The sequence below is a fragment of the Plecotus auritus genome (assembly GCF_963455305.1).
Source record: "Plecotus auritus genome assembly, chromosome: 7".
In the NCBI taxonomy this organism is placed as follows: Eukaryota; Metazoa; Chordata; class Mammalia; order Chiroptera; family Vespertilionidae; genus Plecotus; species Plecotus auritus.
This window is the reverse complement of record NC_137774.1, coordinates 48,404,085-48,423,767: the sequence shown is the minus strand read 5'-3', so window position 1 is coordinate 48,423,767 and position 19,683 is coordinate 48,404,085. Positions and strand designations below refer to the sequence as shown.

At 41.7% G+C, this 19,683-nt stretch overlaps 1 protein-coding gene across 1 annotated transcript in view; it reads right to left on the bottom strand.

Moving 5' to 3' along the window:
• DNAH9 (dynein axonemal heavy chain 9) overlaps positions 1 to 19,683 on the bottom strand; it is a 362,400-nt gene that overhangs the window by 284,745 nt on the left and 57,972 nt on the right. Inside the window, exons 15-17 of the mRNA XM_080680625.1 lie at positions 15,930 to 16,065; positions 12,248 to 12,444; positions 11,735 to 12,159 (exon numbers count right to left, since the gene is read on the bottom strand). Of these exons, the coding sequence (XP_080536751.1) occupies positions 11,735 to 12,159; positions 12,248 to 12,444; positions 15,930 to 16,065 (758 nt within the window). The remainder of the gene's footprint in view (positions 1 to 11,734; positions 12,160 to 12,247; positions 12,445 to 15,929; positions 16,066 to 19,683) is intronic.

Sequence of the window (19,683 nt, the reverse complement as noted above, 5' to 3'; positions counted from 1 at the left end):
AAGTTTATAAGCATGAAAAAAGATGTAGAAACCATGAATAAGAATCAATTGGAAATGAAAAATGACATAACAGAAATAAAGAATACCCTGGAAGGAATTAACAGTAGATTAGAAGAAACTGAGGACCAAATAAATGAATTGGAAGACAAGGTAGAAGACAACACCCAATGAGAGCAGCAATTAGAAAAAAAAGTTTTAAAAAGCACATGGATAACTTAAGGGAGCTTTGGGACAACATGAAATGTAACAACATCTTCATCATAGAGGTACAAGAAGGAGAAGAATCTGAGCAAGAAATAGAGAACCTGTTAGAAGAAAGAATGATAGAAAATTTCCCTAACCTGGTGAAGGAAAAAGTCACTCAAATTCAGAAAGCACAGAGTCCCAATCAAAATGAACCCCAAAAAGAACCATATCTAAATACATCATAATTAAAATGGCAAACATTAAAGATAAAGACAAAGAAAGAATCTTAAAGGCAGCAAGATAGAGACAGAAAGTTACCTACAAGGGAGTTCCCATTAGACTGTCAGCAGATTTCGCAATAGAAACATTTCAGGCCAGAAGGATGTGGCATGACATACACAAAGTAATGAAAAGCAAGGGACTGAATCCAAGACTCCTCTATCCAGCAAGGCTATCATTCAAAATTGAAGGTGAAATACAGAGCTTCTCAGACAAAAAAAAAAGAAAAAAAAATGGCTAAAGGATTTTATCACCACCAAATCAGCACTGCAAGAAATGTGTAAGAAGGTATAAGAAGAAGAAATAGAGAAAAGAGAGGAACATAGTTATAAAGAAAGTAATGACCAAAAAAAAGTAACTATAATAATAAAAGCATAATATGCTAATTAGTCCGGATGACCGAACCGTGGAAGGACAGGGGCTGTGAGGGCTGAGGCAGTTGCCCTGGCTGTGAGGGCCGAGCCCCTTGCATGAATTGCATGCATCGGGCCTCTAGGCCAGTGGTTGGCAAACTCATTAGTCAACAGAGCCAAATATCAACAGTAAGATTGAAATTTCTTTTGAGAGCCAAATTTTTTAAACTTAAACTTCTTCTAACGCCACTTCTTCAAAATAGACTCGCCCAGGCTGTGGTATTTTGTGGAAGAGCCACACTCAAGGGGCCAAAGAGCTGCATGTGGCTCGCAAGCTGCAGTTTGCCGACCACTGATCTAGACAAAAATATTAAGTAAACAATGATCCTAAATGACACATTATAGCAGATGGAATTAATTGACATTTATAGAACATTTACCTAAAAGCTACAGAATAGCATTTTTCTCAAGTGCACATGAGTCATTCTCAAAGATAGACCATATGTTAGGACACAAACTAAGTCTCTACAAGTTGGAGAAGACTGAAATCATATCAATCATCTTCTCTGATCACAATGGCATGAAACTAGAAATGAACGACAATAAAAACACTCAAAAATATTCTCAAATACATGGAGGCTAAATAGCAAGTTATTAAACAATAAATGGGTTTTAATGAGATCAAGGGAGAAATAAAAAACTTCTTGGAAACACATGAAAATGAACACACAACTACACAAAATCTAGGAGACACAGTAAAAACAGTCCTGAGAGCGAAGTTCATAGCAATACAGCCTATGTCAAAAACCAATAAATTTTCTAATAAACTATCTAACCCTACAACTTAAAGAATTAGAAAGAGAACAACAAGAAAAGTCCAGAGTACATAGAAGGAAGGAAATGATAAAGATCAGAGAGGAAATAAATGACAGAGACTAAACACACACACACACACACACACACACACACACACACACACACACAAAACAATACCAAAGATCAATGAAACCAAGAGCTGGTTCTTTGAAAAGATAAATAAGATTAATGAACCTTTAGCCAGATTCATTAAGAAACAAAGAGAGAGGACCCAAATAAATAAAATCAGAAGAGAAAGAGGTAAAGTACAATAGAGGCTGGTACAATATTTGCAAATCTATAGATGTTCTGCTCTCACATGGATGTTTCTCTCTCTCCTTCTCCCTTACTCTGTCTCTAAAAATCAATAAAAATATATTTATTAAAAGGAACTTTTAATAATATACCTCATGTAGCAAGTTGTAATGTAAAAAGATGTAACAAGTAAAGATATCAGTAAATATGTAGGTAAATTTAATAAACATTAAGTGTATAAAATAAAGTATGATTTGTGGAGTTCAAATAAAATATAGAGAACAATTGAAATTACTGGGAATGATAGAATATAATTTGATGGATGAACAGTTGAGATCAAACTATTCTAAAATCTTTGTATTGGTTGTAAGGAGAGTAACAATACTGATAAATTTATTCCTTTTAGGGGTACTCATTAAAATAGGTATGGTATCCAAAAGAACAGTAGACCTAGATCAGGGGTGGGCAAACTTTTTGACTCGAGGGCCACAATGGGTTCTTAAACTGGATTGGAGGGCCGGAACAAAAGCATGGATGGAGTGTTTGTGTGAACTAATATAAATTCAAAGTAAAGGAGCGGAGGGGAGAGCAAGAGAACCGGATAGAACAGCTGGATCCGGCCCGTGGGCCGTAGTTTGCCCAAGGCTGACCTAGATCCAAATTAGCAGAAGGGAAAAAGTGGAATAAGAAAAAGGGAAAGAAGAACAAATAGGAAGTATATAATAAAATGGTAGAAATTAATCCAAATATAATAGAAATTAATAATCAAAACCTTCCAGTTACAAGATAAATAGTAAGGTAGGTAAAACACAAATTCTATGCCAATTATAAAAATTTCTCCTAATATAAAGGCACAGAGGGATTGAAATCCAAAGGATAAAATGAGAGACACAAGGAAAATATACAAATGAAAATGGTTTAGTTTATTAATACAAGACAGAACAGACTTTACTACAAGAAATATAGCTAGTGATAAAGGAGATCTTTAATGTGTCACTAAAAGTTTCAATTTGCCAGGAAGACATAGAAAGTCAACCTCTGTATGCTCATAGAACATAGCCTTAAAATATATAAAAAAGTGACAGAATTATAAGGAGAAATTCACATCAAAGTGGAAGATTATTAACACAATTATCTCTGTAATTGATAAATTAAGCAGACAAAAAAGGCAGTGAGGGTATAGTGGGTTTGAATAAAACAATGAGTTTGATCACATAAGTATGTATAGAACTTCCAGCAGGCATAGAATACACATTCTTTCCAAATAAGTGCACAGAACATTTATAAAAGTTTTGCATACTGTAGTGTATGGAAGCAAGCTTCAAGAAATTTCGGAAGCTTATTATTACATATGTCCCAGTCTCTGACCACAGTGCAATTGTTAGAAATCAGTAATAGAAATGTAACTAGAAGAACCCCATTTTTAGAAAGTTAAAAATATATAAATACATTGTAATAGATATTAAAAATTTTAGAATAAATTATCATTAAAATATTGAATATTAAGACTTATAATTTCAGTAAAATTGTACTGAGAATGGAATTTATAACTTTAAGTGTTATATTTTAAATAACAGAGAGTGCAACATGAATAAAGAAAGCATCCATCTTAAGTCAGCCTAAAGAATAGGAAATAAATCCCCCAAATAGAAGAAAATAATAAACATAAAAGAATAAATCATTGAAATAGAAATCAAATTATAACAAAAGAGAATCAATGTGTTCATAAGATTGTTTTTGTAAACCTGCACCAAGATTAATGAGGGAAAGAAACCAGAAAGCACAAATAAAATTGAGTAAAACAAGAAGAGGGACATAACCACAGATGCTGTATCGATTACAAGGTAAGAGAAGATTACCCATTTTATGACAATAACTCAAGGATTTACATGAAAGGTATACATTTCTAGACAAACACGACTTACTATATTCCTTGGTATCCTTAACATCCCTATACTCACTAGAGAAATTGTGGGTAAAAACCTTGCCACAAAGAAAATACCAAGCCCAGATGGCTCAGCAGAAGATTTACAGTAAATCAAACTTTCAAGGATCAGAGAATCCCAACCTTACACCAAATCTTCTAGAGAATAAACTCATCTTACAAAGCTAGCAGAGCCACAGAGCAAGATAAAATATAGTATAAGAAAGGGAAATTGAAGGCCAATCCCACTGCAAACATAGTCGCATCAACACTAAACAAAATGTTTGGAAAGAAAATTAACCAATGGATATATGGGGAAAAGGTAATACTTCGTGTTGTGCTTATCTCAGTAAAGCTAGGCTGGTTTAGTAGTAGAAAGCAAAAAATATATTCACCACTTTAACATTTTGATGTGAAAAATATAATTATCTTAATGAAATTAGAAAAAGTACTTGATAAAATATTTTATCTCTTTATGCTAAATCCTCTTAACAGATTAATAATAGAATGGAACTTCTTTAATCAGATAAAGAGGATTAGGGATAAGGCAAGGGTACTCATCATCACCATTTTATACAATATTGGACTGAAAGTCCTAGGCAGTGTGGTTATATAAGAAATAGAGATAAAATACATTTTCAAAAAGACTGAGAAGGAATATATAAAACCATCATAAATTGACAGATGATGACTAAATATACAGCAAACCAAAATGAGTACATATATAAATTATTAGAATAACTTAATTTAGCAAAGCTGTTTGATACAAAATCAGGATACAAAAACCAATTCCATTTCCACAAAAAATATAGTTTTAAAATATTGTTGATACTAGGAACTAAAAAATAAAATACCAAGGAATAAATCTTGGCAAAGGCATGAAAATATTTTAAAGGTAACAATTACAAAATTTTATTGAAATACATTTAAAAAGACTAATAAATGGAGAGGACATGCTCTTGAATAGAAATACTCAATACAATAAAAATGACAATTCTCCTCAAATTGATTTATAGTCACTGCAATCAAAATCCCCACACATTTTTTTCTTTAACAAAACTGATTTTAAAATTTATGTAAAATAGCAAGGGCCAAAAATTATTGAGACATTTTTAATAAAAATGAATAAAATGGGGACCGGTGCTGCCAGATATCAACATTTATTACAAAGCTATAATAATTAGGACTGTGTTGTGTTAATGTAACAATAGACAAGGGGCTACTTAATGTGAAAGACAAAGTTATAAAACTTTTAGGAGAAAATATAGGAGAATATCCTTAGGATCTCAGGGCAAGAAAGGATTTATTTAACAAGGCAAAAGAGAACAACATAAAGGAAAAGATAGACACAGTTGGCTACATTAAAATGAAGAACTGCTCTCAAGATACACCCTAAATGCAATGGAAAGACAAGCCACACAATATAGTTGCAAGCTATACAAAGAACAAAGGATTAGATATCAAATATGTAAGTGACTTCTAAATATCAAAAAGGGGAAAATAAAGTCCAATGAAAAATGGGCAAGAGCTATGAATAGGCACAAAAGAAGACATATAATGACTCACTAAAAACATAAAAAGATGAGCCAATCCAGTCATGATCAGAATAATGCAAAATATTTACCACAATAAGATGCCACTAAAAAAATGGCCAGCATTAAACAGTCTGTCCATACCATGAGGTGTTGAGAATGTGGGGCTACAGAAATTGTTATAATTGGTTGCTCTACCTTGGAGAGAGTTGGCATTACATGCATTCTCTTTGACTCGGCAATTCCATTCTTAAGCATTGGAATGATTGCCCACGTACACCATGATGCACGTATAAGAGTTCTCATAGCAACATGGCCGATACTAGCAAAATCAGCTGAAACAACTCACATGCTCACCACCATAGACTGGATATATAAGTTGTGATATATTCATATGATGGAATATTATAGCAGTGAAAATGAATTCATTGCTTTACTCCAAACATGAGTGGATCTTAAATGTAATGCTGAATAAAAGAGATAGGACACAGAAAAATATATAATATGAAATCCTGTTTAATTTTCAAAATATTTTAAAATGCAAATCTATGCATGTATATATACTACTAGAGGCCTGGTGCACGAAATTCATGCACGGCGGGGGGGGGGGGGGGTGTCCCTCAGCCCAGCCTGCACCCTCTTCAATCTTGGACCCCTCGAGAGATGTCCAACTGCCCGACATGCACTTGGACATCCCTCTCACAATCTAGGACTGTTGGCTCCCAACTGCTCACCTGCCTGATTGCCCCTAACTGCTTCTGCCTGCCAGCCTGATCACCCCCTAACCACTCCCCTGCCAGCCTGATAGACGCCTAACTGCTCTGCTGCCGGCCCGATTGCCCTAACTGCCCTCCCCTGCTGGCCTGGTCGCCCCCACCTGCCCTCCCCTGCAGGCCTGGCCACCCCCAACTGACCTCCCCTGCAGGCCTGGGCCCCCCCCACCAACTGCCCTCCCCTGCAGAACTTTTCCCTCCCAACTGTCCTCCCCTGCTGGCCTGGTACCCCCACAACTGCCTGCCCCTGCAGGCCTGGGTCCCCCCCAACTGCCCTCCCCTACAGGCCTGGATCCCTCCCAACTGCCTTCCCCTGATGGCCTGGTCCCCTGCAACTGTCCTCCCCTGCTGTCCTGATTGCCCCCAACTGCCCTCCCCTGCAGTCCTGGGTTCCCCCCAACTGTCCTCCTCTGCAGGCCTGGGTCCCCCTCAACTGCCTTCCCCTGCTGGCCTGGTCGCCCTCAACTGCCCTCCCCTGCTGGCCATCTTGTGGCAGCCATATTGTGTGTTGGAGTTACGGTCAATTTGCATATTACATCTTTATTACATAGGATGTGCATATATGTATATGTGTGTGTATATACACATGTATATATGTATGTGATATTATATATAAACCCATGAAGAAAAGCATGAGAAGGATCATATCACATTTAGGGTAGGGGTAACATCTGGCAGGGAGGGAGAGGGATTTGATCAGGGAGAAGTGTTTAAGGCAGGGGTGGGCAAACTTTTTGACTCGAGGGCCACAATGGGTTCTTAAACTGGACCGGAGGGCCAGAACAAAAGCATGGATGGAGTGTTTGTGGGAACTAATATAAATTCAAAGTAAAGGAGCGGAGGGAAGAGCAAGAGAACTGCTCCGCGGGCCGGATAGAACAGCTGAACGGGCCGGATCCAGCCCGCGGGCCATAGTTTGCCCATGGCTGGTTTAAGGGAATTTTAAAATATAGCCAATGTTCTGTTTCTTAGCTAGAAAAGGCAAATACAAGTATTTGTTGTAATATTCTTCTCTAAATTATATGCGTGCTATATTTCATAATAAAACTATTTGTAAAGAGACAATGGATGAAGAAGTAAAAGAATCAAATATAGAGTGATCTTTTGAGATTTGCTGTGAAGGAGACCACACAAAAAATGGTGGTGTGGCCGGAAGGACTCATGGGGCCTAGTTCTTTCTTTCCTTTTTAAAAAGATGGCAGCTATGACAATACAGCTGCATGCTGTTGAATATTGATAGGGAATATTTAAGGAGGTAAGACCTTAAGTAATGAGAGAAAACAGGTTGGGCTTAGAAAAGCAGGGATAATTTATCCACTGAAACAGCTAAGGGAGTTGAATGTATGGCTAAAAATGCAAGTAGGATGCTAGATTTTTAGATGCAAAGGGGAGATAGTTCTCCTATAATTGCTTCTCATTTCCCAGTGAATGAAAGGCAACATTATAAGGGCAGAAAGGATATTCGAGGTTTGAGGAGATAGAGGAAAGGGGAGTCAGAGAATTGAAGCATCCATGGAAATGTGCAGGATGTGCTAGATGTTATGTTTATACATGAGATTTGGCAGCAGAATGGTTTGTTTTCTTTAAGGACGAGTTGCTCAGGTGCAGGTGGGGAGCACTGAGTTTAGAATTGGGGTTTTACAAGGTGGGGGTGGGAAAGGTGAGCAAGGGTGGCAAACACTGAGAAAGCACAGGGCCAATGGGTTGGAATCCTGATGGGTCTGGAGAACTTTTCCTGGCAGGTTGCCAAGGAAGTGAGTTGGAAAGATGTCAGGTGATGGTAGAGAATGCAATACTTAAACCTGAGATTTTGAGGGGAGAACAATTATTTCTACCTCTTTCCTTCTGCCCTGTCAAGAGTGCAAGATGTTATTAGGTCACAGAGGAATGGTGGAGGAAAAGGGCATTGGAAAGAGAGATCCACAAAATAAGAGGAAGGTGTAATGGAGACCATGAGGCAGTTGGGTCACTGAGGATGATTATCAGCGAAGGGTGACCAGGGGATCAGCTCTGCAGGGATGGGGAAGAATGACTGTGCACAGACAAGTGGCAGTGGTACTGTCGGGTAGCATTTGCTCCAGGGGAGCTGAGGATTCTGAAAGAAGAGACGGTGAAATGGTCTGGAATAAACACTGAAGAGTAAGACTATCTTATCTACCTCCAGGCCCAGTGCTAAGAGAGGTACAGGAGAAAAACCAGCCCCTACTTGGAAGGGATAAAAGGGAAGCAGTGTCCCCTGGAGAGGGCTGGGTTTCAATTAGTGCAAAAAGAGGGTAAGAGAAGATGAATAAAACAGCATTTGCTGATGGAAGACCTGGAGTCTAGAGGAAGGGCACAGGGGAAGGCTTGGCAAGGGCAAGGGCAGGGGTTAGTCAGATTAGGGCATAAAGAGCTAAATGGAAATGAGAGTTTAGATGATGTTATGAACTGAATGTGTCCCCACAAATTCATATGTTGAAGCCCTAACCTCCAGTGTGATGATATTTGGAGGTAGGCCCTTTGGGAGGTAATTAGGGTTAGATGAGGTCAAGAAGGTGGGTGGGGGCCTCATAAAAAAGTAGTAGCCTTAAAAAAATCTCTCTCTCTCTCTCTCTCTCTCTCTCTCTCTCTCTCTTTCTCTCTCTCTCTCTTCCCCCCCCCCCCGCCCCCCTACCGCTGAGGGAAGGCCATATGAGGATACAATGAGAAGGCAGCTGTCTGCAACCCAGAAAGCTACCTTGCACTACGAATAACATCAGCTGACATATTGATCATGGACTTCCTAGCCTCTAAAACTGTCAGAAATAAATTTCTGTTGTTTAGGCCACCCAGAGTGTGTGTGTGTGTGTGTGTTGGGTGGGGGGAGCAGGTTTCCCACACTACCAAGCAATTATCCAACACCAGCTATTTGTCCTATTACTCAAATCAATTCTGGAACTGTCTACCTGGAGATAGCATCAGATTCCACAGGTTAAGGCCTAGTCCCCAAAGACTGCCCCATCCCCTCAGATACCAAGTATAACTCCGGTTGTCACTGACTGACCAGCTACAGACAGAGGTTTCAACAACCTCCTCCTTGGCTTCAATTAATCTGTTAGAGCTGCTCCCAGAACTCAGGGAACCTGTTCACTCATTAGATTACTGTCTTATTATAAAAGAATATAGCTCAGGAACAGCCAGATGGGAGAGATGCATCGAGCAAGATGTGGGGAGAGGGTGTGGAGCTCCATGTCCTCTCTGAGCCACCACTTTCCTCAAATCTCTACATGTTGGAAGCTCTCCAAACCTGTCCTCTTTGGTTTTATGGAGGCTTTGTCATACAGGATCACTGATGAGATCTTTAGCCACTGGTGATCGATTCAGATTCCAGCCCCTTTCCACTCCCCAGAAGTCAGGAGGGTGAGACTGAGAGTTCCAACCTCTAATCACATGGTTGGTTCTCCTGGAAACCACACGCCATCCTCAGATGGGGTCCCAAAGTCACCCCATTACATAACAAAACACACCTTTGTCACTCTTATGACACAGTCAATTCAAAGGGTTTTAGGAGCTCTGTGCCAGAAGTGAGGACAAAACCCAAATAAATATTTGTTATTACAAATCACAATATCACAGCAGCCCAACCTGAATAAGACAATGATAAGAGGGGCTGGACTTCCGACAGTAAAAGAAGTATATATAAGCTAATGGCAAGGTGGAACTAATCCTGACACCTGCTCATGGAAAGTGGAAATCACCAAATCATATGGCACGCAGTAGACATGCATTGTTCTTATGTCTATTTTATCTAATCCTTGAGAACATAATAACTCATTCTCCTAAAGTGTAGCAAAGTAGTTTATGGAATCACCAACTAATAAAACTGGAAGAAATCCAGTCATACTAATTTCTTTCAGAGATAAGGAAATAGTTCAAGGACAAGAACAAAGGTGTCCTGACTGCTCTACCATGTGTTTATCCTGTTAAACCAACTGTTAGATCCAATTAGATCCAACTGGTGGAGATCCATGGAGCTGCAGTCACCATGCCCTGCACCAACCTTGTGTTCCCAACTGTCAGTCTGACATCTGGGGTCTGGCTGACCCTGCAGGAATTGCCCCTCCCAAGGTTAGCCAATTTCTAGAGCTTGTGAATGACTCGCCTTTGAGTGTGCTTTTCATGTGCAAACCAATCAGCCCAGAGTCTATATCCCCAACCACCTCCTCTCACTGGCTCTCACATTCCATGCCACTGTCCACACACCTACTCACCCCAGGGCCAGGTATGAGTCATCTAAGGACAGGCCAGAGCCTGTTGAAATTATTCAACTAGCCAAGCCTAAACCTGCTTACCCTGTATCACCCATTCTTTCCCATGAAAGCCGAAGTAAGGACCCTCGCCCTTGTTTCTCCCCTTCCCCCTCTGCTTCCCGAGTGCCCTGGTGCCTCACCGTGTGGCCCTATGTGGTCAGTGGTGCCCCCTCCTCCTGCATCTATGAGTCTAACAAATTATCTTTTCCATAGAAATGTTCTTATCTGTTGACCTTGCCATACCTAAATAACAAAATCTAAATTTAAAAAATACCCCATCAGCTTAGATCACCAGACCTGCTGATGGAGAGGGATCCCAGAGCAGCTGTCCCTCAAACGTTCCTCATTCAGGGCCATCACTGTCACCTCCTCAGGTCCCACCATCGCTCCCCATTCTGGCCTCTCTGAATGTGGAAAACTGCTTCTTTGTGAAGAACACCTACAGGGCCCTATTGAAACACCCACACTGCTTCCCTGCAGTTTCCTAGTGGTGGGCCAGCACCACTGCAAGACTCTGAATTTGTTTGTAGACAGAGGCATCTTCAACTTGGCTGTTTCCTTTCTAGATCACGGAGCAGGCCAGCTGCAGGATTAAGCAAGACCAGCACCAAACTCAGAGGACGTGTCAGGTCAGCTGCCCTATAGCATCAGCTGGCACCAAAGGCTGTGGCACCCACAGGATTCTGTGGGAAGGGGTGGAAATTGAAACTCTGTGGTGGATCTGTGGGGACAAGTCTACAGTGAAGTGACCGTCAGACTGCTACCCAACTTGCTTATTTATCTAGAGGGTGATGCTCTGAAATAGAGAGTCTGGCACTAGGCCTAGGTCCATGGCGAGACAGACAGAATTTCAGAACCAACCTGTCGCAAGGCTAGAGTGGCAGAGATAGGCATCAGGAGTGTGGAGATTTCGTGACTTCCACATTGCATGGATGATCTGAACCAAGGAGTAAGTGGTAGAAATAAAATATGAGGCCCATTAGAGCCCTCTGCCCCTCAGGCTTAATGAGGCTTCACAATCAGAGTGGTGATGGGAGGTTGGATCTGCTATGCTTGTATTGAGCATTATCCATCCCTTACTGAGTGCCTCTCACACACCAGGCACCAAATGGAAAACAACAAAAAGAGGTCACGTCTGGTGAACAAAGGAAAGGGCAGGACTAAAGTGATCATCAAGAGCCTAGAACCTCCAACCAGCTATTTTAATCCACATAACCAATGACCTCATGGCAGAAAAATGAAGACAACTGAAAGCATGGTGTTCCCCACAGCCGGGGGTGCTGGAAGAGAGCCGCAACAACCATGTTACCTGTTAGTGACATAGTCAACAAGATGTTGTTTGAACATGAGGCTCCACCTCTTAATTATATTCAGCAGAGACGCTTTGAAAGGCCGCACGTCAATCTTCATCCAGCTGTCAAACACCTTGATGGGCTCCAGCCTGTATAGCTCTCCATAGAGCTGCTCATAGGAGTCGATCTGGGCTTGGAACTGATGCAGGAGGGGCGGGTTCTCTGGGATGCCGTCTTCTGCATGGGCCTCAATCTCCTCGGGTGTGGGGACATGCCCATATAGCAGAAACTGACCCAGGATCTCCCTCCGGTCCTCCACGTACAGGTAGGAATACTGGCTGAAGGTGTCTCGGTAGCTGCAGCACAGGGCCATCATGCTCTGCACTCTCTCCATGAGCACACTCCGCATCCTTGCCAAGTCGGCCAGGCCCTCTATGTCAGCCTGGGGGAGAAACCACAGCAGGTGTCACACCAGTGTTTGCAGGAGGCCCCAGGCTGGCTGGAAGGCAGGCTGGGCACAGATCCAGTACCTGATAGTGGGGAGAGCTGTTCTGTGGGGAAAGCCGTGGCACCAAGGATGATATTCTAAAAATGCTGGTGACAAGCCCCTCAACAATGTCATAGAAGCCACCCTTCACTCCAGACTCCAGGGATGGGGAGAAAACCAGTTCTGGGACTGCCAAGCACAGCTGTGCTTCAAATATCGGGTTGAGTCCCGCCTTACATTCTGAAAAACAAGGACAACAATGGGCAAACCCATGTTAAAAACTGAGCACTTCTTTCATTTAGATGAGCTGTTGGGGTAAAGAAGATGGAAATGTTGCTGACACGCAGGAAGGGGAGGGTGACAGTCTAACTGTGTGCCAGCAGGGGGACCGGTGGCATTTTGAACAGGCCGATTCTGTGCCGCTGTCCTGAGCTTTGCCAAACATTTGCTCTCCTTGTCCTCAGACAGCACATCCCAGAGACTGAGCAATGCAAGCCAGGCCCCTTCCACATTCGCAGGCGCCTCCGGGGAGACAAGAGAGCCTCTGGCTGAGCAGAGGTTGATTTTGCAAAGCCATTTTTTGGAAGCGTCTGATTTCTTCTTGGTGCAAACCAGACAATACCATTGGCAGCCCCTAGGATTAGGGGTGTGGGGTATGCTTGTCCATGCTTATACAGGCATGAAAAGCAGAGTCATTACAATTCTGCCTATTTGGCTTTCTGTCTATAAAAACATAACTTATTTTAAATCTCTAGTCCTAGAGTGATACATTTTTTAAAACAGTGTAAGTAATTTAAAAATCCCTGAGCACTTGCTAGACAACTTGCCTTGCTCAATTTAAGTCAAAATATAACATGGAGTAAGATGTTCCAAGTATAAGATAAATGCTTAAACTTTGATCAATAACCACTTATATGCATATCTCTTTTTGATTGTAGAAATATTTAGGAGACTGTTATGTGGTGGATACTGCGGGCAGCAGAGACAAATTATTGGAATTTATTATCTCCTTCTTTCCCAGAAATGGAGGTGTAACTGTGCATGTGGCATTTCCCAGCTCACAGTTAGGGTGGTAACGCTGTTTGTCACCAGTGGAATGTGGGAAGAAGTGGTGGGTGTCTACTTCTGGGCCAGGGCCTTCGAGACAGCAGGTGAGCCTCCTCTGCTCCTCCCACCAGCTAGAGCCTGGGTGTGGCAGTGAGCCAACTGACATGTGAGTAGTGGAACCGCAGGAGGGATGGAACTTGCCCATCAACCTGGGGCACTAACTTTGAAGGTGATCTGCCCACCAACCTGGGGCACTCACTTTGAAGGTGATCCTCCACCCATTTGGGCTAGTACTTAGGATGGAGTTTTTTTATCATAGCTTAGCCATTCTCCCTAACTAAAAAGGTATGGGGTCCTCAAAGATATGTGAAACTAGGGTCTTGCCCTCAAAAGTTCAGGAATGATAAATTTGCATTATTGGACTTAGGAGGATCCCATAAAATGCATATTTAACTTAAGGGAATGCAAGTTTACCAATATCATAGTAATTATGCTAATATCATAGAATAGTTTTTTTTTAAATCCTTTGAGATTATGCTTTGCGTATGTAGTCATGATATATTCTGCATCCCTACATGCATTAGATACCTATAATTTAGTAGGCCAGGTTGCATATATGGAGTGTTCCCACCAAAATGTATACACACACATTGAATAATTATAAAGGCAGTGTTTATTAAAACACATTTCTTTTTCAAAATTGAGCTACCAGCTGTTACAGTGTGTACACATTTTGGGGGGACACCTTGTAGTTTAAAGGCTTTAAAAGACTTTCAAGAATATTTTTGAGAACCGAATCCCTCTAATAGATGCAATGCCAACATAATTGCCATACAAACCAGATGGCCTTGGCAGTGCCACACCCTTAGTATGAGTAAATCCGTTTGGGAGACCAGCAGGGAAGAACATTTCTGGATAGAGTAGGTAGAATGTAACCAAGGCAGGGTTTAGATTCTGTGAAGTGACTGGGAGGCCAGACCAAGGCGTGGGAATGGCATTTGCTTGTCAAACAAGAGAAGGTAGAAGTGGCCCAGAGAAACCAAGCTGTCCAGCTGGGCTACTGCAAAGGGTCACAGTGATTTTCTTCTTTAGAGGCCACTCTTTAGCTCCTTCACCTTCACCAGAGCCTCTTAAATTTTATAGGTAGCTCCTCAGCTCAGGCAGCTGCTAAATCTAGCTCCTCCCAGGTTACATCATGAAGAAAATGTGTAACCCTTTCCCCCCATTTCCATAGAGAAAATCTTGGGAAACACTACCATCTCCTCTCTCCATCCCCTTGTCCCCACTTTCTCCTTCTCACAGGAGGACAACTGACACCTAAGACAGTTCAGCAGGAGAGCAAGTGGTCAAAGGTGAGTCACTACATTTAGGGGCCATCTCCCAAGTACTGCCTGCACTTGAGTGTGATGGAGGCAACTTTCCAAATCTTCAAGAAGGATGAGAGACCAGAGGAGGTTTGGTCAGTACACTGAGGTGAGCACTGTCAGCCCTGGTCCTTCAGAACCAGAGCTCCAGTCTCAGTGTCTATCACCATGCCTCACTGGCTACTTGCCCCAGGCTCTAGAAGGTGATCTGCCACCCATTTCCTGTCACAGCATTTCACTGATTTGGGGCACCCCTGCACCCTGCAAGCAAACACCTTTGACCTCATTCTCACCACCAACAAAGACCACAGGCGAGGGCAGGGGGAGGTGCCCGGTTAAACTATACCCAGCAATAGGCCTTGCTCCTCTCTATCTCAGCAGAGGGGTCTGCGTGTGGCCTTCTGCATGGGTGGGGTATCCAGACACTGATCTTGGGCTGCCTATTTAACCTTTGCATTTGATTTCATTCCTTGGGTTGGACTTGACATCTTAAAGTCTCATCTCACCTTCACCTTCTGACTCAAATATTCACCTCTGCCTTTCCATTTTGACAAGTTCTTCAATATGACCCTTTCTAAGCTCCTCAGAATCTACTAGATGTAAAGGTTTAATTCAGCTTCATTCTTGACCTGTTCTGCCCTCTCCATCCCATCACTTACTGACCACGGTTAGCTCTTACTATAATATACGTACTTGATTCTGTGTACCTTAACCCAGAGTACCTGCCATAAATTCGAAACCCTTAGCTATTTTTTAACAGCTTAGAAGAATGCCCATTACCTTCTTAATATTCCTTTTCCTTCTGAAAGCTGCCTCATCCCTGGCTTCTTGTCTGATTCCTTTTCACAGAGAAAATCTTCTTCCACTCAAACCAGCTACTACAACCTCCCTGAGTTCTCAAAAAGCTACAGAGCTAGAGTATACTATGCTTGAAGGCACAGCATGTCCCCTCTCATTGACATGAGTCGAGTTCTGCTGAACAGCCTTTACTAATGGTGCTTCCAGGCATTCCAATTTAGTCACTCCTCTTTGCTGAGCCTTGATTTCGATGGAATTAGCTTGTATGTTCTCCCTTTTGCACTTCACTGTCTTAGAGCCTGGTTTATCATCTGAGTTTTAGAAAGAGCAAAGTCTCTTCTTTTTTAACAATTTATAAGCTCAATACTTTGCTATTTCATTGTGTGTAATTCACAAAATGTTCACAGTCTTTTTGGGAAAGGTCACAAAGCACTCAATTGCACTTCACAGTAACTCCACAGGTGCTATTCCTATTATCATTCCAGTAACAACCCACATCCATAAGCCAGGAAATACCAGTGTTTTCCAGGAGGTACTTGAGGGAGCACTCAATGGCAAGAAAGAATCCATCCAGCAACATATCATCAATGTAGTCAACATAAGTCTTCCAGATATCAGAGCTTGGGTCTGCTGAGAAAAGATCCAAGTTTTCCTAAAAGATAAAGAAATAATGTAAACCATGTTTAATAATGTGGAAGTTCTGATAATCACTAAGGAGATAAGTAACACATAGAGAAAAAACATTCTTGTGAAGAATTGCTATTATACGCGTATCAAATTCATTCTATCTGATGGGAACAGCCATTGACTGCAAGGAGCATAAGGGAGTATGTCTCATCCTGCCTGGGGGAGGACTGAATCAGGCACCTCCTCAGCAGGCGTGCTGATGGTTGCCCTGTGTGCTTCATTGATGTACTTACTGTGGAGAAAGCTGCATCAAAGCAGAAGGTAGGGCACGTCAAGGAAGGAGTACTCAGGGTAGAAGGTATTATGATTCAAGGCTTATAACAAATTTCAGGGCCAGACGAATAAAGAGTTTCCTAGATAATCCTTAGAAATGAGCTGGAGTGTTTCCTGTTGGCATTTAATATTAACAAAAATCTTCGGTATATTGAGTGATTTAGAAAATATTTACACATAAATGAATACACATTTCTTCTCTCTCTCTCTCTCTCTCTCTCTCTCTCTCTCTCTCTCTCTCTCTCTCTCTCTCTCTCTCCTGCTGGTATGGCATGTACTCTTCATCATTTTCATTATTAAGCCCTTTTATAGCAACTTTCCGTTTCTCTAATATCTTCAATGAAAGTTGTAACTACTTTGCAGAAGTAAACTTTCTAGCTGACCCACACCACTTCGCAAACGTTTACATGTAGTCAATTTCCCTGAATTTAAGAAAAAAGTCTCATGATCCTGTCTTTGACTAATAAAATCCTAAAATTTCTAAGATGACTCACCTACATGTTTATTTCCTAAGCACATTTAAGATTTTCTTAATGACAAAGGTCATCATCACACAAATCATAACACAGTGACAATACAGTATTGCTCTCAGGTATTATTAAGATGGGTATGTTTGCTTCTATATTTTAAAACTTTCTGTTTTTAGGACTGCTTTGTATAGTTGTTCTATCTCCTTCCTGATATCACGCTATCAATATAGCGTACTTTTAACCTCTCTACCTCAAACCTACTAGGATCTAAGGAGCAAACATGTTGGAATTATCTGTGAACTAAAAAGAAATAGCTCAAGCTTCTGATCCTAGCCAAGACAGAGGAATGAGGTCAGACTTGCCCTTCTGCTATGAACAGCTTTCTCACTGGACATACAAAAAAAAAACCAATTGTTTTTGGACAACTGGATAATGGACAGTACAGGGACGTGATTCTTGAGAAAAGGGAAGTGCTCAGGGTGAGCTTTAAAACAACTGGTTTTCTACCTAGAGGCACTTTCCAAACTGTGACATGGGAAAGTGATCTCAATTACAGCATCCTTCCTGCTGGGCAGAAAAGACAGAGACTGGGGTTGGGACTGCTGACATTGCTGAGTCCTCTTGAGTCTTTGAATATGAAGCTGAACATATTTAGGGCAATATTCTGCAAGGCCTGGCAGAGAACAGTTACTGGGGATTCTACACTAAGTGGAGATTGTGTAGGTCAGACAGTGCTGGAAGATGTTCATATTCTATCAGAAATAATGAAAAGACCTTGCATGTAACCAGGAATTCACTGGAGACCCCAGAACTGTGATGCTTTATGATTTAAGCTGCTCAGTTCTAGAGAAAGGTTTCTTTAGATCCTCCCTAACAAAGCTTAAAATTGAGCTTCAACAGGATCAAGCTGACCCACCAAGTTAACTGCCTGCCAAAAGAAAAGCTCAAACCCTTTAAGGAAAATAACACCCAGATTCTAAAGTGGCACCCAACATGACTAGAACATAATAACAAATTGTTAGACATGCAAACAAGCAGGAAAGTGTGACATTTAACCAAGAGTGAAATTCACTAAGAGAAAAGTCAGAGAATAGCTTCCATACCAATCCTTATTTTATGTGAAAGAAAAATAAACATCTGTTGCACTAAAGAAAAAGACAGAAAATGAAAATAAAACAGAGGTTTCAATTAGCAGACAATGTCATAATTTGATTAAAAACTTCCCAGATTTGGTAAAAAACAGTTCAGAAAGCTCACTCTCTAAGCAAGATGAATATAAAGAAAGCCTATCTAGGCACATCATATTCAAAAGGGAAAAATACAAATATTTAAAAAGGCACTATTAAAAATATCTGAGAGAAACAATACATTACATATAGAGGAACAAAGCTACAAATTATGGTTTGCTTCTGATCAGAAACATTGGAGGATAGAATATGACAAAATGACTTCTGAAAGAAAAAGAAAACTCTCTACTCAGAATTCTATATCCAGTGAAACTGTCTTTCAAAAACAAAAGTGAAATAAGAACATTTTCAGATAAACAAAAACTGAGAGAATATGCCATTAGTAGACCTAAACTGCAAGATGGTAACTCAATTCTATAAAAAATCCCACACAAGTCTTCTAGCCAAGATGGCAGCGTAGGTAAATGTAGTGCTCACCTCCTCCCAAAACCACATCAAGATTACAACTAAACTACAGAACAACCATAATTCAGAACTGCCTGAAATGGAGCTGAATGGAAGTCCTACAATTATAAAATTAAAGAAGAAGCCACAAAAACAAACAAACAAACAAACAAGTAGGAGGAGCAGAGGAGTGAACGAGTTGGTCCCATACCCATGTGTGGTGGATAAAAATCGGGAGGGATATCTTGGCTGTGGAGGTCTCCACTGAGGAGTGAGGGGTCCCAGCCCCATACCAGGCCCCCCAGCCCAGGGTTCCAGTCCCAGGAAGAGAAGCCCCCATAACCTCTGGCTGTAAAAACTAGCAGGAGTTGAGGTTGGGGAGGCTGAGACTGCTGGAGTCCCAGGCAGTTCCTCCGAAAGGGCCTGCACACAGACTTACAAAACTCACTCCATCTGGGACAGAAGCTTGAAAGACACAGGAGGAACTGAATTGTTTGGTATCAGGGCGAGAGTGGGAGGGACAGCTTTCTCCTAGACAGAAGTGCTGGCAAAGGCCATTGTTCTTTTTCTGAGCCCTTCCCTCACTGAACTGGCAGACAGGCTCTATCTCTGAGACTCCATCAAGGTGGCTCACACTGTTTGCCCCACCCTGGTGATTCCCATCCAACATTCAGGCTCACCCAAGCTGTTTCCAGTGGCTTTACCATACAAATGGCATGTCTTGGTTCATGCTTCAGATTTTCCTAAAATCTCTCAAAGGAGCAGCATTTGGCCTCAGTGAGCCCTTTACCTCTAGTTAAGTGGCCCCAGGCCCAGCAGTAACAGCAGTAACAGCCTTGGTTCACAGCTTGGCCTCACCTGGGCACCTCTAAGCCCAGCACAAGAAGCAGCCACCTGCAGATCACTTTGTAGTTTATGTCTGGTGGCCCTGGACAGAAAACAGGTGGTGGCTAACCTTGGCCTACATCTCCCAGGAGGCTCCAGAGCCAGTACACCCAGTGGACAGCTTCACACCATGTCAAAGCACTACAACCCAATGACCTCCATAAGCAACACACTCAAGGGCAGACTTAGTGGGCACCCGCTGAAGTAAGTCCTGCTCTGTGCAGTAGATCCCTACACAACTAATCCTCTAAGGTGGTTGGAAGTTGGTGGTCAGTGGTCACAGTCAGTCTTTGTACCTGATCAGCTAGGTGGTAATTCCCTCCC